Genomic DNA, 22066 nt, shown 5'->3' on the forward strand with positions numbered 1-22066 from the left:
GGAGCATTGCTATAATAATGCAGATAAACTGGCGCCCTGGAACCTGTTTGGAGAAGTGTTCTGTGTTTCCCTAAATAATGGAGATAAGGTAATGAAAAGCTCTGGGATGCTGGAAGCATCCTTGGGCTGAGAGCACAGGGCTGTGCAGGAGCAACCACAGCCACATGGACAGGGAACAGAGCAGATGCAGGCTCAGAACTGCAGCACTTTTTCTTTCCTGACAGTTTGGTGAAAGGAGAAAAAAGTGTCTTTTTGCTGTCAATAAAACTGAAAATCCTTTGCTCCAGTGGGAGGTGACCTTTTACAAGGTGAAGATAGCAGCTCATTTCTATGAATGGAGCAGATTTATGGCAGTTGCTCTATTTTGAATGAAGTAGCACAATTCCATGGGAGGGAAAATTGAAGCATGAAATATTAGTGGGGCAAGACTGTGCACTATTTCTGTTCTTTGCTGGCAATCAGAAATTGATAAGTTACCCATAAGACAGTTCTTTCTTTCATTACCTTGGGGCTTTTTAGTGAAGAAAAAAATTGCTATATACCATCTATAGAATATGTAAAGTAGGAAAAAAAGTCACTCATGATAACAGAATCAACCAATAAAAAAAAATCAAAATATTGAACAAAAGAGGAAAAGGAAATGAAAAGAGAACTAAATTTTGAAGTGTGGTTTCAGTTCTGTTGCCTCAATCATTTGAACTTAGTGACTGGAAATGGAATCAGACAAATAACTTTTTGCCAAGTTTACCCTTTCCTACACCCACTGCCAGTAAACCTAGGGTGCATGTTCCAGTGGGAGCTAAGGGGCTCTGCCTCAGTAGTCACATTTGCCTTCAGGGAGGTGGTTGCTGCATATGGAAATAATTAGTGCCCTGGGGAACTGGAAAAAAAATTTCTTCTGACTCAAGAAGATGCTCTTTGTGAGCCCTGCATCAATGTCTCCAAAATAGCTGTCTCAGTTTGCCTCAACTTTAAGACTCAATTTACCAATGCTGGCTAGGAGAGTGAGCAGTCACACTCTGTGACCCACGAGGGGTAATGCACAGTCAGCAGGAGATGGTTTGTCTGTTACCCCTTGCACAGGGGTGAAACCGGGGCTTTGATGTTCCGCAGATCCCACAGGATATCCACAGCTAGGTCTCTCCCCTTGTCCAAACCCGTAAAGTGCAAGCTAAATCCAGAAAAGATCTATGTTTAAAATAAACAAACAAACAAAATGAAATTCTCTCTGATATTATATCCATGTAGGCAATGAGCAAAGAAGAAACCAAATGGTGGCATGAGCTGCAGTGCTGTGTCTGGAGATGAATTTCTGGGTACCTGCAGTCCATTGGAGCCTGACATCATCCACAGCCTCCTGTGCCACTGGGGAAGGAGAGCAGAGCACATCTCTACAGCCCCACACAGGTACCCACAGCCTGCCAGCTGACCTGGGGAAAAGCTCCTATCAACTCCCTGATTCCACACAGCTGGCAATGTCTCCTGAGGCACTGTTGGTTTGTGATGCACATGGTGCCCATCAGGGTGCTCTTAAATGTAAGAGAGAGGTTTTAAGTTTAGTCTGAAATTGTGGCACTTAGCTAAAAATCTGTCTTTTTGTTGGGTTCATGTGAACGACAGAGATGAAGAACCAGGAAAAAAAAACTTCCTTTACCAGGCTACTTTCAGATTTCAAAGACCCAGTAGCCTGTTTCCTTTATTCTATCAGTAAAACTAATGCCCTGAAAGTTGTACCAAGAATGCACAGGCTGGCCTAGTGCTCACCACTCAACATCAATCCAGAGAGGAAGACATGATCTGCACCATGGGTTTCATCAAAACAGGACAAATTTCCCTGCAGTGCTTTTCCAGAGCTGTGACTTTCTCTAAGGATGGCTCCACGCAGCACAAGGGGCTGCAAGGCTGAGCCAGAGTGGTCAGGTGGAGAGTGCTGAGGGATGCTCGTTGCTCAGCTCTGTTGAGTCAAACATTCAAATAAAAAAAAATTAGCATCCACTGAGAAAAATCACATTTAATTAGAAGGGAATGAAATGAACATGCAGAATAAAAAGGAGACCAGAACTTCTGCAGAAAGGAGGTTGAAGCAATCCATCTGAGAATTCTCTGAATGATTATTATTAATAACACTGAGCACTTATGTGGCATTTTCAGGGTCAAGTTCATTGCTGTAAATCATCACAACAAATGCAGAATGTAGGTTTTCTTCAGCATCCAAACGTCATGTCTCATGTATATTAGTTCAGTATCACTATCATATGATAAGGGGGCCAATTCTGTCTTGTTATTGAAGGGCTTTCCCCTCTAGCCTGCAAATTATAATCTCACCACTTATGTATCACTTGTGTCTGTTTCATGGCATATGAAGTATGGAATAAAATGTACTAAATTCTAATATGGAATAACTTTTCATCTCCAATGTAGTTTTCAAATATGTTCTTTCATGCAAAAGGATATTTTAGACAACTATTTTATACTTTGGTTTCAACAAACATTATGTTCCCTACTCCAAGCCCCAGAACTCTGTGTGAAAAAACTCACTCTCTTTAGTCTGGAAAGCCTGATCATGAACCCAGAAGCAGTCAAGGTATTACACCAGCCAGGTCCATGGGAAAGCAGGCACTCAAACAAGTACATTTAATGTACCACCCTGTGAAACCCATGAACCACACAACTCTGCTTCCCCTCCTCAGCTCCTCAGGTCTGGCAGCTTCAGCAGATCCTCAATCATTAGCAGCCACGATCATCTGCTGGGCACTGCACTTTCTGCAACACCTTTGAAAATTACAATTCCCCCCTCTGATCTAGCATCAAGAGTTTGCAGCCTCAGCTGGTGATCTATTTCATTCACACACATTACTTGCAGTCCATTGTCTTAATTCAGTTACAGTTGAAAATTAATACAGGTCAACGCAAGATTTTATGTAATGATTGTTTTCCAGACACACTCTGGAGGCTGATGCTTAATCTGACAAAGTATCCTGAAGCAGATCTCACCAAGTATAGAGAAGTTGTTTGTGTAAGCAGGAGGCCAGTTAACAGGTCGGAAAAACAATTGTGAAACAGCTATTTTAAAAAAATCCGTTCATGCTACTAATAGCATTGACAAGAACATTCCTGGAATAAAGGTGTATTTTCCTGGTGCTTGAGTTTGAAATGTTTGGGAAAAGGTGGGTTGGTAGCTAGTGTATTTTAGATTTTCTATTTTTTTAAATTTTATTTTTACCTTTTTTTATTTTTGCTGATTAAATGCAAGTCCAGGCAGAAAATCCCTGAAAAGACAAAGCCAAAGTGAGTGCTGATTGTTTCTGAGCTTTCCCGAGCTGATGGAGTGTCATGTTGTTTTCAGCTGCTCGGTTCCCTTGGAGAGAGGGCACGTCTGTGCAGTGTGAGCTGAATTCAGGTGACACTGACAGACTGCAGCCATCAGAAGGGTCGAGTTGGCTTTTGGGGCAGCTCTGGTCATTCCTGTTGACAGCGTGTGAGCAGCCAGGCTGGGCAGACGTGCAGCTCCAGCCCTGGGGCGAGCGGCTCGAGGGGTGTTCGCTTCCTTACGCTTCCAGTTCCTTCCCCTCGTACCAGAAACTGCTCAAAACAGGAGGAAAAACTGATTTGAAGGGGTATCCTATGGCTGCTGCAGTAAACTAGGAAAGAATAAGGATTGTAGGGAGAGGGGCTTCATGCTCTAATGTATTTGCAACCTCCATTGCCATGTTCACTTCAACAATGAAGCGCTGCCCTTGCCCTAAGCTGGGCTGGGACCTTGGGCTCCTCTCCCATGAGCTCTCCAGACCCCCCTGAGGTCCCAGTTGGGGTTTCTGTCTCCAGAGAGAGAAGCTGAGCCTCTGAGCAGTCATGGCCCCACAGCTGCTGGGAAAGCTTGTGCTGTGTGTTGTTCCAGGCTGGGAGTGAGGGGAAGCACCGTGGGCTCTTTGGGTGTCCCCTCAGTGGGCGCCTCACCAGGTTGTGCAAGTGACCTCAAAGGAATTGTCTGCCCAAGAATTATTATTTTCAGAATAACATTCATCTAGGCAGGCTGAACTAAATTGTATCCACACACACACACATACACACACACATACACAGAAAAGGTGTTTTCATCACATTTACGACATTGTATACTTCCTAAATTTGTACAAACACAATTTTTTTTTGTATTAATTAATTGGCTGTGTTCGCCAGAATAAAGTTGCATTTTCTTCACAAATTTGTATGAATATGCCCAATTTTGGATGGACTGTTTGTATTCTGGTTATTGATTATAATCACCTGATTTTAAATTATTTTCTACTAAGAAGAGTATCATACATCACTGGACTGGATACCACCCACCCTGCCAAACTGCCTGAGTGCAGCAGCATCTCCCTCTCAGCATCAGTAAATTCAGACTCTCTGAGCCTTGTCCTATGCTACAGCAGTTGTCCCTGTGTGACCAAGGAGAACGGGGCTGTTCCCCCAGGCACAGGTACTTATTTCAGGGTAAGATGGGTTGCCATCTGGAGTTGCTATCTTTCTCCATTGAAAACAAGGTTCTGGAGAGCTTGGAGATATTAAACACTACATTTTTTTCAGTTCAGTTAAAATTAGATGAGAGGAATCCTGCCTCAGGTGCTTAGGCTTCATAAGTCACAGGTGTTTAAAATAAACCTCTTCTCCCCTATAACAACTGACAGTGCACTATTATTGATATTCCTCAAGGTACTGACAGCAGAATGGAACCAATTCAGATCACATGGTGCTGCCAGAGAATCTGTCATCATGTTTAGACATCAGCCAGCACAGTAGAAATACCAAATGGGAATTCATCACAGGACTCATCTTGGTAAGTCAAAACTCCTTAGACTCTCTAAGGGAGTGTTGAATTTAGAGCATTGTTCAAATTTATGATTGATTAGTTTCCTGTTTGTACACTAAGTAGCATTTCAGAAAATACTTTTTTTCCCCCTTCAGAAATTATAAATTTTAATTCTAAAATTGCTTGGCTCCATCTGGTATCTTATCAACACAATTCCAACACAACATTACAGTTACAAAAATAAACTTCTGTGCTTTTCCCCATGCATATTACTATGGAGTAGTTCTGCTGCTTTTAGTAGGGCCATTAAAGGCAGCATGTGACCTTGGGGACACCATACAATCTCTTTTCTGCTAAGGTCTGTTTCTACCAAGATAAGAGCAGCAAACTTCCTTGCAGAGCACCAGTAATTTTAAACTAAATTTACAAAGCTTTTGATTTTCCAAAAGTATAGTGTTAAAAAATAAATGAGCTGAATTGCTTTTATTTAGCTCTACCCCTGACTTTAGTCACATATATTGAATAGTTCTTGAACAAGAATTGACTGATATTCAGTATCTTAATTTTAGTTGGAATGGTAGAGATGAAGCAATCTCACCTCAGACAGGTTTTTCAGTGGACTTTTTATCCAGGATAAATGGCCTCTGAAGAAGGGAAACCATGAGTTTCCAGAAGCTTGTAACTGATGATGAAAGCATTGATCTTCTTGTCAAATTTAATCCCAATTCCAAACACCCAAGGAATTAGAGATTCTCAATAAAACAGTCAGAAGTTACTTCTAGGTTTTGTTTCAGTATTTTCTTCCCCCAATATCATTCTTGGAAGCAACAGGAGTGTTCTGCAACTCCTGGACAAATGCAAAGGTCAGCTTAAAGCAGAGTGTTAGCATGGAAAATTTCAGCACAAACTGTTCACACCTTTGTAGGTTATAGGCACACTAAATGCTGGGTCTTCAAATAGAATGACTCAAGGAAAAGTACCACTGTATCTGGCATCCACACGTAGTGTATGCACTTTTTGGGATTTTACCATCCAAACTTGGTCCTGCACGATAGTTAAGATGAAGATGGGGTAGGTGTGATGCATTCCTGGGAAGTTTTACAGGTGAGTTTTCAGCTCCAGAGATTTTCTGTGTGGCCATTGCAGGAACACCAGAGGCACGTATCTTGCCAGAAGACTTTTACTTGATGATTCCTGATGCTTTCTTCACCTGCCTCTAAAAGTTTCCAAAGAATGACTTTGAGCAATCCAGACCTGTGTCTGTCAAAGCTGTTTTGTCTGCCAGCCAGATGGTCGATAGGTGAGGGTGACCTGCTGCTTCCAGGGCAATTTCCCAGGGACAAGACAAATAGCATTTCTTCCCCTGGATCCAGAGGTCACCAGAGACAATGCATTTAAAGTAAGCAAGCCTCTGAGACATCCTTGTTTGAAATTCCACCTGAAATTCTTGTGTTATAGTTATTATTGTTATTGTACCCAGTGTTTAACAGCACTAAGCTATCACCCCAGCAGCCAAGCAGCCAATATCTATCTCCATTTGTGGGCACAGAGCCATGCACCTCGTGTTGTGCTGCAGGGATCTGCTGCTGGCGGCCAGGGTGGGCAGGGCAAGCAGGGGGTGCTGGGCAGGGGGCTGTGCAGTGCCTTGCTGTGCATGAAACAGGCACAATGAGGGGCTTCCTGCTCTCCAGCCTCTCCCTGTCACCTGAGTGGGCCGTGGGTCCAGACAGGACCTTCTGCTGTGTGGGTTCAGTGCCAGGACCTTGGCATGGGGTGATGATTTCAGCTACCTCAGTGTGGTAGGGGCACCTGGCTTTCATGGGCAGCTGCTTATGAAAATGTTCCCATTTTGCTCCTGAATGCCTGCCTGCCTTCAGCTACCTCTGGAGAGGTGAGCAGATGGGTGATCAGGTGCATTTATGTTTTAGTCCCTTGTTAAAAGGAAAACACAGGCTTTGAAATATTCTGTTTTTAGCAAATGGCTACAAATAAGGTGTGAAGCCCACAGCCAGGATATGACCCACACTGTCCCCTTTGTACTTCTCTCATGGTACCTCCTGCACAGCCTCCTCCTCTCCCCCCTTTATTTTTTTAATTTTCTGGTAGGCGTATCAATTAGATGAGAGCTTTTCCTTTTAAACATTGGGATTTTCACTCAGCCTGCTAAGGCTGTCAGGTCTCGTTTGCTGCTGAACAGTTCATGCTTTGGTGCTGGACAATGCATGAATGTTTAAATTGCCTGAAATGTCTAATTGAATTATCCTCAAATTACAAATCAAAATAGGGGAGGCTGTCTCTGGCTCACAGGCTCATTCACTGGGATGTGTCTGCCATGCTGCTGCTTTTCTTTATATTTTCTTTTCTGCTTCCGACTAGGCCTGTGTTAAATGAAACTTAAATCCTGAAAGCATTTCTGTTTGCGTGTGCAGGGGGAAGTGATGCCCAACCTAAAGAGAAATTTATTCACGTTCCGCCTCTGAGTTCTCTTTGTGCTGCACAGAAATGAATTCATGAAATTTCTATCAAGGCATAGCAAAGGAAAACAGCCAGCTGCTATTTGCAAAGAAACTTCCTTTCTCTTTCAGCCACAGTGATATATCATATAAAATACTTTCAGGCAGATATATATAAATACCATTTAACTATTTTTTTATGAGAGCTCACAGATTAAGGAAATCAAGTGCCATAAAAAAGATTTGATATATCTAGCCAGCACACATGATAAAATCAGCTTCCTAAAGCCTTGCCACAATACAACAAGGGAGGGATTTAAACCCGTAGGATTTTCTTCTCTAAGTTCTTGGGGGAGGCAGAGCTGGGTCTGCCCTGTCCTGCAGCATCCCCAGCACCCCTGGAGGCTGACCAGGACTCTTCTCAGTGCAATCATGCTTCCTTTATGGATGTAATACTTTTTATAGAATTTTATAATACGTGATACAGGAGGTTTAAGAACCCACATCCAGCCTCAATAATTTTGTTACTGAACCTTAACTTTCCCAATGACTGCCTGAAACAGGGGCTCAGAGTGGGTGCTGGTGCTGCACACTGTGTCCAGCACTTGCACCATCCCTCCTCTCCTCAGAAAATATCCCCTGAGGGACATGATCAAGGCACTGCTGCCTCCCCTGTGGCTCCCAGCACATCCCCAGAGCTCTGTGTTGGCTGCTCAGGTGAGGAGCCCATGCCAGGGCTCACAGCTCTGCCTGGATCTCACACCCACACGGGCTGGGCTGGCAGGACCCTCAGCCTAACCAGGGAAATGCCAATCCCCATGGATATACCAAACTGGGGCTGGGCTGGCAGGACACTCAGCCTAACCAGGGAAATGCAGACCCCCATGGATATATCAAACTGTGCCATGGGGCAAGACAGAAGCAGCAGGACAAGAGTTTAAATGTTGCAGTGAGTGCCTTTGTATTAACTAAAGCCAAAAGTAAAACAAGTTCAGAAAATGCCAGCTATCTTGATATTAATATTCTTAGTATTTTTTTCTGAATACAAAAAAAATTATTTTCAGGCCACTTTCAAGGGCTACTTCTCTGTAAACTCATAATTAGAACACTTTTTCTGTGCTATAAATATGGTTGAAAACATTGCAATTATGAAAGAACTTTAAGGAAATAGCATAGATAAAATCTTTATTAATGGAATATCAGCTCTGAAGGGATATTTTTGATAAGAAAGAAACTTATATTAATAATAAAAATGTTAACACTGCAGTAATTGAAGATTAATACATACTATAACATCAGTTGTCAGTTGTTTTTTGTTGTTTTCTTTTTCTAAAATATTTGATTGCTTTGTGCTCAAGGATTATATCTGCATGAATCAAGCATGCCCAAATAAAAGCATCTTTCAGAAATGGAAAAAGTTCTGATTTGGAACTAATTGTACTGGGCATCTTTTAAAAAGATGTAGACCTTGGCAACACATGCCCAGATGAAACCAGTGAAAAGCACTTCGTGATTTTATATTAGCAGAATCACAGAATCCACATCTCTCTCATTATAATTTCTCTCTCCCTCTCCAAATGATATTTAACCCTAGTAATCCAATTTCTCTCTGGCTATAGCACTGGTTCCCAGTGGTGGGATGGTGAAGGAAGAGCACATCAGGCAACATCAGGCTCTTCAGCACAGCAAAGTTGTGCTCATATTATTTAGCAAGGTTTTCAGCTGTACTCAAGACATAACCCTGGTTTCAGGTTTGGAGCTCTTTTACTGTACTCTAATCAGATTTGCACCCAGTCCTCCCATTGCTTGTTGTGACCATCTCATCATGACTAAAGCGAGACAAGAGCTCAGCCAAACAGCAGTGAATTTGGGGCTGACAGGGTTAGTAGGATTTGAGGGACCACACCAGGGTGTGCCCTGCTCTGCAAAGTGACATTTTTCTGCCTCTCCAGACTGGGGGTAAGGATGTTGATCCACCAGTTTTGATGCCTGAAGCAGGTGTCAATGCCTTCCAGAGGCATTTTCTTTCTCAGTGGTCACATAAAGATTTTAATGTGGAAGTTTTCTTCTGCAAAACCTGTCAAATATTTAAACCTGACAGATACCATAGTCTTTGGCATAATGGCTGCTGCTGTAATTCATTAAACTGACCCCCAACCACTTTGCATCATAGAATTGTTTAGGTTGGAAAATTCCTCTAGGACCATCAAGTCCAACCACTTATCCAGCACCATCACATTCCCCACCAAACCATGTCCCCAGGTGCCTCATCTATGTGTCTTTTAAGTAATTCCAGGTTTGCTGACTCAACCACTTCCCTGGGCAGCCTCTTCCAATGCTTGACAACCCTTTAAAGGTAGAAGTTTTTCCTAATATCTGATCTAAAACTCCCCCTAGGTCAACTTGAGGCTGTCTCCTTTTGTCCTATCACTTGTTCTCAGTGGAAAATGACCTCCATATTTCTAGAACCTCCTGTCAGGTAGTTGTAGATAGAGATAAGGTTTTCCCTGAGCCCCTCTTTCTCCAAACTAAACATTCCCAGCTCCTTCAGCTGCTCCTCATAAGACTTGTGAGGCTTCAGACCCTTGATGTTCCTGCTGGATGATTTTTATTACTCTCCCTTATTTAAGATTTTTTTCCAAACTGGGACATGAAACAATTTCTAAGGTACCAGCAAAAACTGTTAGGGAATAATGTCCTGGGAACTAAAGACAACCAGAATGCTTCCCTATTTAAATAGAATTCTCCCCTGCCATGGCAGGTGCTAGCTGAGCTCGCTGGTACCTGGCAGTCCCTGAAGAATTACTTCAGCCTTACTTCAATCATGTCTGGTGAATTTGGGTAACAAGAGAAGTGCCTGAAGAGGCACTGCAGCCATTCCCCCATTCAATGCTCTCAGCTACATAACCAACAGGACACAGCTAAGTTTTTACAAGTACATTTTTATTTAAAATAAAAATTAATTATGGTGCCTTTTTAAAATAGGGTACTGCACAATCTGTATATGCAACACAGTTTTTGGTACAGAACATACTTATTGAGCAAAATCCTTAAATACTAAATATACATTAATGGCTTGTTTGAGAAACATGACAACATTAAGTTTGATATTTTTTTCTCTTTAGTCATTTAACCACTGATACAGATTTCCTATAAACAATATTCGTTTTCATCTGTACATGTGGTACACAGTCAAGAAGGCAGATCTTAGAATATTTACATTCATGCATTGATTTAAACACACTATTTTGCAGTTTAAAATAATATATTTTTGTTTGTACAGGTGCAGGGAGTATAGTAAATACATATCTACCATAGGCCTGATTCTCCATTGCTTGGCAGCATCAATGGTCATGACTGGGTTGGAGGAGGGTGTCCCCACTTTCTCCAGGTGCTGTGACCATGTAGTATGCAAGAGTGGACAACCAGGTCTCTGTATAGATATATATCAATATATTTATATTTTATACTTTGTAGAACTTTCCCCTTCCTTTCCATGTCTGTTTTTGCAGCATCTGTCCAAGGCAGAAATGCTTCCCTGGGCACACCACGGTGTCAGGCGTGGGACAGGAAGGGCAGCAGGGCTGGGGCTTCAGCTCCACCTTCCTGTCTTGTGAGGAATGAGGAAGCTCAACCCTTGGCAGCTCAGGCCCTTGAGGTGCATTCCCTGCCAGTGGTGATCCTTGAGAAGAGATTTGGAGCTGCTGCTCTCCCTCAGACTGGGGGCAGCAGTTTGCTGACTTTGGTGGTGGGCAGAGCACAGCAAGTACCTTCTGTGTAGGAACTGGCCACCTTCACATCTGCTGGGGATGTGACTATTTTGTCAATGGAGCTAAGCAGGTCCTTTCTACCCCTGATATTTTAGTGGCTAAAAGGGAACTCAAAATGCTTGTAAAGCTACATTTTGGGTTGCCAGTTCCCCAGATGCAGGATCACTGCTTAGTGAAGTGCTTATGTATCTGGCCTTTCCCTTTGCATTTAATTATAGTACAGTAAGGAAGCACAGAAGCCTCTCTTACATAAGCTTTGTAAGTAGTCTGTGGAGTATTAAACACAACCTTAAACCCCAGCAGCAAGCCTCAGAAATCACTCCTCAGTGACATCCCCTGTCCAGCCTCCCTTTTCTGAAGAGTCGTGTCTGATTCCAGTACACTTTTCCCAGCACCTTTCTCAAGATCCCTTTGGTGCAATGTGCCCAACTGTACCTGGGCAGGAATCTGAAGGCAAAGCTGCCCCATGCAGGATCTCCCACCTCTCCAGCCATGTGAGGGCTGAGAGCAAAGGGTCTGGGCAAGCACAAGAGCAGCTCTCAGCCTGTCTGCTGCTGCTTTTATTTTATGCATTTTAAAAGCACATGAGGAATGCTTGCTCAGGAACTATTATGGCAATTATGTGCCCGAGACATTTATCAGCATGTTGCATATATTGATGCTGTACATCCACCTAGCAAATAAGCTGCTAGCTGTGTATTTCTCTCAAAATGCTGCTGCAGAGCTGGTACCTATTTTTGTTGTGATTATACAGATGGGTAAACTGAGGCACAGAGAAGCAAAATCACTTGCTAGTAAACAGCAGATCAGTGGCAGAGTTGGAAATAGATCCTAGGCAGCATGTGCTGTGCCTTGCAATGCCCTGCCTCTTCACTCTCCAGGAAGTTTTTAAAGGTTATGTTTTCCTGAAGAGTTTTCATGGGCCCTAGGCTGGGTTTGCTTGTGGGTTATGTCATCATCAGGGTCTTCTCTAGTGAGGACATTTTATCACTGATACCACTGAAAATCAGACAGTTTAGTGACCATCTCTTTTTACTCTTTTTTGCAAAAACAGACATATTTTGATGGACATAATTACCTACAAATCCTTTTTGTGATTTTGACCTTACAGAACATGCCTTTAAAGCTGTATTAGGAAACAAATAAAATCAACAACCTTTAGGAGAAAGTGCTAATCCTGAGCCCATATTATGCTCAACTTATCTGCATTCATACTTTATACTCTCAGATAAACATGCAACCAGTCTCAAACTATGCCACATTTCTACATTTAGGCTGAAACAACTGGAGTAAAAAAAGAAAGGCAAACATAGGTAACTACACCAAAATAAATGTTATAGCTTAAAAATATTCTAGAAATATACTTGCAATATTTTTATTATAGTATTTAGGAGCTAAGTGCTTTAGGCAATCGAAATTTGGGATACTAGACTCAAATTGTAAATTGTTTAATTTTAATCCCACTTTGGATCTAAGGATATATCACTGTGTCTTGCACAAGCACACAACATTAATGTGGCTGGGAATGATCATACTTGTGGTTACTTGCCTCCTTTCACATTTGCAATTGCATTCACTTCCCAAGAAAGTCTAACTTTAAAAAATAATTTTATGCAGTTAAACTTCTACATAGTGATGACAGACTAAAAAGCTAAAAGAATAACTACATAAATTTCTCAAGAGCAATATATAGCAGCATTTCATTTTATCATTGAAAAGGTACTTGTATTTACATACACCCTCTTGTTTGACAGGTAATAGAAAACTGCAGATGGGCCTGAGCTGAGACTGCTGATTTGAACATTCCAGAGCTTTTTTGGGGAAGATCTGCAGAACATTGTCTTCCTCTACCATAACACCAAAGTCTGCATCCCAGGGACACATTACCCACAGGCCAGAATGCGCTCCAAATCCAGGTCTGATTTCTGCAGTTCAGGCACATCCTTGTATAAAACTGAAAGTATTGGTGTGTTGCAGTACTGAGGGACAACACAGCTGGGGCAGCCAGGTCCCAGAGCGAGACTGCATCCGTGCCTGGGAGTTACCCACAGACACAGAGACCGAGTGGTACCAAAGTTTTATGTCCAGACAAGACGCCAGGGTGTAAATTTGTCTTTGACTGCATCACTACTTTCAGCACAGAGGTAAATGGAGACATACAGGTGGAGATATGACAAAAAGGAACGTTTTCAGGAGGTAGGGAAAGACCAGCATCTCAACTAGTCTCATCACCTTTATCCTAAGGGCTACTTGCTGAGTCTGACCTGAGATCCTACGAGAAATGAATTTGGGTAGATTCAGCTTTGCTTTAAATAATCTTCAAATCATGTAATGGAAAGTATACTGAACTGTATGCTGAACTTGGCACCACTGTCAGCCTGAGCTCAGGAGAGGCAGAGACTAATGTGGGCACAACCAGCTACCAGACCCTCAAAAGTGGTCCTACAAGCCAGACCTGCAATGTCCTCAGGGCATCAGTTCAGGAGACTCAACACTTTGAGGGAACAACACTAACCAGCGAAAGAAGAGAATTTCAAAGGGCTTCTAGTCCTTTCAGCACAATCCTGCCCCAACACTCACACCAAGATGTAAACAGTATCTTTCCTGTAGGAGTCTCCCTGGGGAATCAGCATGAACACAAAGAAACAAGGAGTTTCACAAAGGAACACTTTTAAAGATAAAATAAAAGTGTGGCGCAAAAAAGGAGGCTAATTATGAAGTCATAATGTTTAAAGCACTTCTCTTTCAATAGCAATGCTAATTGCTAAAATCTTACATTTTAATTTCTTCTGCCTGAAAACTTCAGCAATGAAAGCTGCATAGTCACCAGACCACAGATAAATTTCTTGGGATAAGTCACAAGTTCAGGGCAATTTTGCTTGATTGTTTAACAGAAACCTTTGTTCCCTTTGTAATAACAAAATAGTAAGAATTAAAGGAATGAAGCATCAGCATATGAAGCTGCACAGGCCGGAGAAGCACATAGGTGACACATCTCTCCATGTAGAGGGAGACACCTCCCATTTAGAGGGAGATACCTCCCTCTCACCCATCTGTGATAAACTACTGCCACTCTGGCAGATCACCCTCTCCTCAAAAGATCCTGCTCCAGAAGCTTTTTGTGACACTCAGTTCAAACACAAAAGTAGGGGAAGAGAGGAAGAAGAAGGAGTGGGAGGCATGGCAACGTGGCTTTCATGGGATGCAGCATGCAGTGCTTATGCCTTTGCGAGGCCTTTCCTCTGGGCAGCCCAGGTGGATGAGCTGATCCTCCCTGGAGCAGCAGCAAGCCTGGAGAGCAGCCTGGTTTTCTCTTCTGGATCACTGATGCGTGCGCTGTTTCTGAAATGAAGTCCTTGGCCACAGAGCTCCCTTGGTTGCCTCATTTCACCCACCTTGCATACTCTGTGTGTGTGCTTTGAAAGTTTGCCACCTCCTGCGCTTGGCGGGCTCCCGGGGATTATACGACCGCATTGTTATCAACTGTTTTGTTGTTCTGGGAGGAGGTCATTGCATATTCCGACCGACTGGTTCCGTTCTCTTCTTTTCTCATTGGTTTCCTTGGGTGAGCCCACGTTTGGTGATGTACAGGCAGGGAAGGGAGAGAAGAAAAACAGAGATCAACATCCTCTTTGTCAATACAGATCAAAAGCCAGGACATGTAAGGTATATAATAATACCACCAAACTTCTGTCTATTTTTCCCTTTCTGAACACAGTCCAAAGCAGCAGATAATTTTGTCAAGCATCACAGTCCACCTGCAAGGTGACATGTCCGATCCTAAGGTGTCATGATGTGGTTTTGGTGTCCCCATGCCAGTCTGTTAATGGATACAGGTGTCCCTGTTGCATGAGATGAAGGCTGCTGGAAGGAATGTCTTCCACTGCCACCTGCATCTCTGGAACACAGGCTGGGATGCTGGGCTGGGTGCTGGGTGGGCTCTGCCTTGGGGCAGTCATGACCTTCCTCCTCAGAGTGTCATATCATTCAAACTGGGATGATGACCAGTCATGTCCACCAAGGACCCAAGTGCCTCATAGGTCATGAGAACACCACCGTGTTCAGTCACTGGGAGTGACCAGTGCAGGTATGTACACACCTGTGGTGACCACCCCAGACAATCTCCACAGCCAGTGGAGAAAAACAGGTGCTTTCAAACACAATTCAGAACAGCTTAGAGTGGATACCCAAAATATGTCAGATGCTTTGTGCCCAAGGCATTTGTGTTTCCCTGCACTGTCAGGAAAGGCAGGCTAGTCTGCTAGCCCAGATAGAGGTGGGGTTCTAGGGGTCTGAGCTAGAGACTGAAACATGGTGCCTGCTGTGACCTACCATACCCAGCACCATTGCCTTCTTGTTTTGTTTAGTGGCCACTCCTACTATTTGCTAACAGAGTCCAGGATCACTGCTAATTGTGAGAAAATTCAGGAGATTCTCAACAAGTGCAGAAAGCTATCAAGCATCTGTACATTACAGAGCAAAATAATTTATTTAGGATTTTATAGTTACTCTGAAAAGGGACACCTGAGCTTAAGTCCTATAACAGACCATGTTTCATGGACATGGAACAGACCACTTCCCCCCACAACTTCCCTTCTCAAAAGTGGCTTAACTTGAATCTTTAAACATAGTAGGAGGAAAAAAGCTTTGTGCTTTCCACACAGATATTTCAGACATGAGTGTCCTGAGTTTAAGGTGTTCCTGTGGGCAAAAAGAGGACCAGATACATGTACTACAACAATCATTCTCTGCTATTGTTCTCATCAATGTTTAACAAAACAAACAGCAATTATTACAAAATGGTTAATGATATTTGATTTCAGCAAAGTATTAATGAAAGCTCTATGGAGAGTGATTACAGGTAGGTAAATTTGTTTGCTTGTAATCTCAAAGAAAATACTTCTGATTGTGATATTTTGTGCCTCTACCTGGTAAGAGTTAAAGCTTGTTAATATTAGTCATGATTGCAGCTATTAGAGAATGGAAATGGAAAAGGAGACTAAGAGTTAAGGAGACTGAGGGCTTTGATAAACTGTTTTTCAGTGCTCAACATGCAGCGCCTGTCTGAATCTGAAACAAGGTCATGGGGTCTTTCTTGTGAGACACTGAAAGCACACATCCACCACGCCACATCCCTGACAGGAAGAATGGGGAATCTGATGGCAGTGCTTATTTCTTGTCAGGGCAGGAAAAATGGAGTGGCTGTCTATACATCTCTGCTGCTTTCAAAAATTCTTTTGTTTTTCTTTTCTCTCAGTTCCAAACCTATCAGTAATTTAAAAATGAAGATATTTTGGCCATTTTCACTTGCTGTTTTTCTCCTATTTATTCCTTCTTTCTTTGATCTCCTACATTTCTGCCCCTCTCCAGTTCCATTTTCTTTCCCTCACTAGACTTCTTCTTTCTTTATGTTAAAAAATGTCTTCTTCTCATTTTATCTACATTTTCTAGTAGTGATTTTAAGATGCAGTGCTTCAGTTGTCCCGAAATTTGCCCTCTCCCTTCCCTGGGCTGGTGTCCCAGCACAGACCTGGGTGGTTTGGTGAGATCTCTGTGCAGACCCTGCTAAACAGGTTGCCAGGGATGTCACACCACTGGCACTTGCATGCAATGGAAGAGTATTTTTTCAGAGTCTGCAAATAGGGGAATGGAGATTTTATCAAGGTTCTGCTTCTGCCTTGTCTATTGCTCAGGGTTGTGCTAGCAAAACAAAGCACTCATTTTCCTGAGTCTCAATGAAAAGACTATTGTTAGATGCAAAAGTTCAGGCTTGGAGACTGCTCTGCTTAACTCCTTCTCTCCATTTGTTTTCAAATGCACAACAGGCAGGGATTTGGGGTCAGACTTGCCCCAGGTACATGATTTAAATCACTGGCTTGGCACACTGGTATGCACTTGTCACCATGATGAAACTGGCCCATGTATTTGGATAGACAAGGTCATTTTGGCTTGTTGTGATTTTTCAAGTGCCCTCTTGCATTAGGGCATTGGCTCTCTGTGTGCCTCTAGTTCTGAGCCACTAACTCTTTTTACTCCAATTTTTGTTCACTGTTGAGATCCAAGCATGCAAAGTTTCTTGCACACCAAAGAGAACCCTTTTATCCTATTTTCTGCCTAATAAGCCAAATTGGGCATCATCTTCCAAAGTGTAATGCTCCAAGCCCCTTTTCAGATTATAAGCTATGGACACACATTTATGCATTTCCATTCCAGGGCTGCTCTCGATTGGTTAAGGGATGTTTCAAATTAGTGAGGAAATGAGTAGGGAACTATTCATGGCTGTGACATACTCACTTGGTGGCAGGCGAAACAGGCTTTTCACTAATAAGTGGTTTGCATTGTTTTACAGTATAATTTGCTATACATTGTTTAGCAAACAAATTGGGTCTTCATGCCAAACATCTGTCAATGAAACTCTGGCCATGCAACTTTGTACAGCTTAGCACACGCCTGAAATGGTGCCTCAGAGTCCATAATGACCTCTCCACCATGCATGCATTAACTTGTGCGAGTCCTAAAATCAAGAAAGCATCAAACAGCTGTTTAACAGTGTATTTCACACATCAATCTAAAATTTCAGATAAAGTTCTGATCACATTATATATCTTATTTATCAAAGAATTTCATACTGGCTTGTCACATTGGCTTGTACCAATCCTCTGCAGAGTCCTGGATAAAGGTCAGTGCACATTCAAACACAATTTTTATGTTCTATGTTTAGAAAATTTTTAGAGGAAACATAGTTTTTGTCCCTTTATCATGTCTAGTCACAAAACTTAGTTTGTGTATTTGAAAAAACCCTCCTTGCCAGCTTTGGCTACTGTGTCAATATGGCATAGGCCTACTGTTTATAAGGCAATTATATGGTAGAGTACTAGGAAAGGGCTTCACCTTGTGTCCCATTTGTACACACTTCAGAAAATCTCTGTCTATGACTACTCAGACAAAATCAAGTAAAAACAGAGCAGACTATTAATTTAATCATGACTTTATCACACCTCATTATAGGTGTGATAAATTAAGCTTTGAGAAGAATAATTTCACTTTGACATGGGAACAGAACTTTTGTCCTGAACTGTAAAACTGCAAGAGAGTTTAAAACTCCCAGTGCAATCCACATTTCATACACTTCCAGGTGCTTCATGCTTGAAAGGGATGAGAGTTTAGAATAAAACCTGATTTCATAAGACAGCCTGAGTACTGCAAACCTGTTTCTGCCAATTACCTCCATAGCAATGTCTCTGTTGAGTGCCAGAGCATCCAGCCCAGCATCTGGGAAGGCTGGGTTCCAAGGAAATCCAATTAAGCTAGGAAGGGGTGACCTTGGGCTGGCAGCAGAGACAAGCCAGGATCTCAAATTCACCTCCTCCTGGGGTTCCCATACCCGACTCAGCACTGCCAGGAGACACCTGTCTCCACTGGGGGATTTGCTGCCCTGGATTATTCTCTGGGGAAATACATATCCTATTTCTTCCCAAACAGCAATAGAGGGTCATTCTTCTTTTCAGGTATAGTTAGAAAAGCAAAGACTGTTTTTTTGGTATGCATTGTTGGAAGGGATGACCATTACTCAGAAGTTCAAAGTGAAACTTCACTCTTCACTGAGCAGTACAAAATTGTAAATTGTAAAAGCCAACTACAAAAATCTCTCGCTATGTACGTATATACATGAAAGATTGCACTGTATGGGTATCAGTATCAGCTGACAGATTTTACCAAAGGTGAAAGCTATGAGGCATCTCCCTACTGTCTGCACAATTGTATTTGTGCCAATGTAAGGGGTGCCCATGCCAAAAATCCCTTTGTGTTTTCAGTTCCTCTCAGGAAGGTGCTTTAGTAGCATGTAAAGAGCTTGTCTCTCTCCTGATTGCTGTTTCACTCCTGAACAAAGTTCTCTGGGCAGCTCCATTTGGCAGCCCCATTTCTGGTGCTGGCATGTGCTGGGTTGAGTGCCATCTCTGGGGCAAAGTGGCTGAAGGGAGAAGGCAAATCAGGGAGATATTTCACTTGTGTGTGCCGTGATCTCAAAGCTCTTCTCCACAACCATACTTCATTAGCTATCAACCCACAAAAGATAACAACTTTCAATAAAGTTGGGTCTCATACAATACACCCATTTGCTTCATAAGATTGGTCTATCCTCAGGGGACATATAAATAGAAACATTCAGGAATATCCAAGCTACCTGTATACCAGTAGAGATCAAGCTGCAGTGGCATCTTCCTGGGTTACAAAAAGTCCAGGAATCAGGGTAGATTTGGATTATCCTATTTGTGTAGTTTATTTCCACTAAACTTAATCTCCAGGGACAGGATGCTAGCAGAGGATGCTGTGGCAGCTCTGCAGAGAGCTCCAGGCTAGACTTCACTGCTTGAAGACCAGACACGATGATGTGTGGGCTACAGTCACACTTCAAATGCATCCCTATTTAGCAGACAGGAATGGAAGAATACATTTTGTCATGTTATTCAATTACTAGACCATCACTCTGCATAATCTGAATGTTTATAAGAACCTAAAGAACATGAATGGAGGCTGTTTACAGCTCAGTACTGGGGGAGTTCATCAAACAATTGTTTGATTCATGCTGGCCTCAGTCATCAGAGGGGAATCACCTTCCATGACAGCAAGTGTGGGACAAGAGAAGTTGCTTCTCTTGTTTGTGAACAAACAAGAGAAGTTTGAGACTGGTTTGTGAACAGGACTCCTGCTGGAGGAGCTCAGTGCATTGACAACAGTTGCCTTCAGGGACACAGCCATTAAATTTGTGTGCAGCCACACATAACCAGCCTTGCTGGCCAGCCTGGTGCTATGGCTTAGACATATGGGGCTCATGTTGGAGGAGGACACTTCTCTGGTGAAAATCTTCAGAATCATGGAAGGAGTCACATTCTGACTTCCACCTTTCACTGTCTCAGAGACACATGAAAAAAAATCAGACTGGGTACATTTTATTTGACAATGTGAAGACAGAAGTCGAAGAAGAAACCCTAAGGATGAAAATTCTCCGGAACCTTAGTTTTTCTCTATTAAATTAGCTAATGGCCATATGTGACCATCTATCTGTCCAGAAAACAGGCAGTACACTATTCATTACTCGTAGGAAGAGGTTACTGGCTCTACTGCCTCCCACATACAAAGCAAATGTTTTACAGTTATAATAAAAAGCAGCTCCATCTGGACAACTTTTAGCAACACACTCACTACAGCTCAGTGTTTGTCTCCTAAGGCTTTTACATGTATCCCCCATATTTCCATCTCCACTCAGGTTACACAGATAGTCCAGCATCTAAAAGAACTGTCTTGTCCCAGTGTTTGTTACTTTTTATCACAATATAAGATTTTTTAACTTACTCTTCCAAACTAGAAAGTGTTATAGGTATCTTGGATGATATTACCTGCAGCATTTGAAAGGACTATGTCTATTGGTTTATTTTCAGTTTTAGACATTTGATGGAGTTCTCCTTCTTCAAGCTGCACTGCCCCTTTGCCCCTTATGAAAACAAATAAAAACTATTGTATGAATCAGAAAAGGCCATTCTTTCCCTAGAGACCTTTGAGTACTTCAATCTTAGCCAAACTGAACCAGTGGTCAGATGATAAATAATATTTACAAGAGCAAGTAATCATACAATTTTTAACATCTTCAGACGTTGTCTGTCTGTCTTGTGTGGAGAGGGGGAGGAAATCTGTGCAAGTGTTCTATATAGTGCTAGGATGATTATGCAAAAAGAGAAAGTCTTTCACAGCTCTGGAAATCATGTTGCAGGATAGCTTGACATAGCTCCAAGATACCAACTCCCAAGGAGAGCTTCTTCTCTTCTGACTGTTCACGTGAGTGTTTTTTAGCCTGTGATTTACAGCTAACTCGGCTCTGCCTCAGCCAATTTTAGCTGACCAGCTTCTGGAGGATATTTAAGCCCTGATGGCATGTGGGCGATTTCTGTTTTGGGCTGGTTCACACTTGAGTCCCCCTCTCTGTGCATGGATTGAGCCTTGGCTGAGAGTTTCTCTCATGGAAAAACAATCCATACTGCTGGGCAGCCATTCACCAGCACTTGAGAGGCTCCCTGGGCTGGTGCACTCGGGCTGCAGAGCATGGGGGGCAGATCTCTTCCTGCAGAAGTGTGGCTCTCTCAGCCCAGTCACTCTGGGCATGTCTAAAGGCAGGATCTGGACTGTTCAGATTGCAAGTAATTACAGCAGATTGCTGAGCCACATGTGAAATTTAAGAAGTGGAATTTAGTCTCCATTTATTTTCAGCAGTGCAAAGTCAGAGTAATTCCACAGACTTTGTTGGACTTGAGGAGGATTTGTTCTGATGTTACACAGGAAGAAGATCTGTCCCTGGGAGACAAAGGTGATGGATGCAATCCCATTTCCTACAAAGTCTTCAATTAAGCTAACTTCGCAATTATGCTCCTACATTAAGCCAATCTTAAGGAAGAGAAGCAGCTTTATTATTATGATGCTGGACAATTAACTGACATAATTGATAAAAGTACTTTCAGTGACCCCTCACATAACAACCCACTCTTTGCATTCCCTCTAATGATCTTTAAAAGGTTTTATTGACTGAGGAATATTACAGCTGACATTATCCATTGGGTAGAATACACTGTCAATATGTTTTCATTATAAAAGGAGAAAAATGAATGAGACTAACGTAAAAAAATTAACTCAATCCCAGCTTTTCATACTGGCAAAAAGCTACTAAACAAGATAAAAATAAATTAAAAAATTAATTTAAAAAAAGACATTCAATGCAAGAAATAAAGGCACTTTGAACAAAGCCAAATCATGTCTGGAGGATGGTCATGGCCATGCCTGGTAGTGGACTGTGCACTGGCAGTGCCCTTTGGGGATGAGCTGGGCACGCTCCTGCTCCTCAAAGGCCTGTCCTGGTGCAGAGCAGTGCAGGCAGCTGAGGCACAGTCATGGAGCTCAGTTCATGGTGCACCCACCATCCTCTGCTAAGCACTGCAGGACCAGCCTGGGATTGGAAAATGTATGTTCCACCCAGAAAAATGGGATTATTTGTAACTCTACTG

At 42.4% G+C, this 22066-nt stretch overlaps 1 protein-coding gene across 1 annotated transcript in view; it reads right to left on the bottom strand.

Annotated features, from left to right (window-relative positions):
• Positions 1 to 11210: 11210 nt before the first annotated feature.
• PRIMA1 (proline rich membrane anchor 1) overlaps positions 11211 to 22066 on the bottom strand; it is a 49117-nt gene continuing 38261 nt past the window's right edge. The window contains exon 4 of the mRNA XM_058026099.1: positions 11211 to 14575. Coding sequence (XP_057882082.1) covers positions 14476 to 14575 — 100 coding nt within the window. The 3' untranslated portion in view covers positions 11211 to 14475. The remainder of the gene's footprint in view (positions 14576 to 22066) is intronic.

Source organism: Melospiza georgiana, chromosome 6 (genome assembly GCF_028018845.1).
Source record: "Melospiza georgiana isolate bMelGeo1 chromosome 6, bMelGeo1.pri, whole genome shotgun sequence".
NCBI lineage: Eukaryota > Metazoa > Chordata > Aves > Passeriformes > Passerellidae > Melospiza > Melospiza georgiana.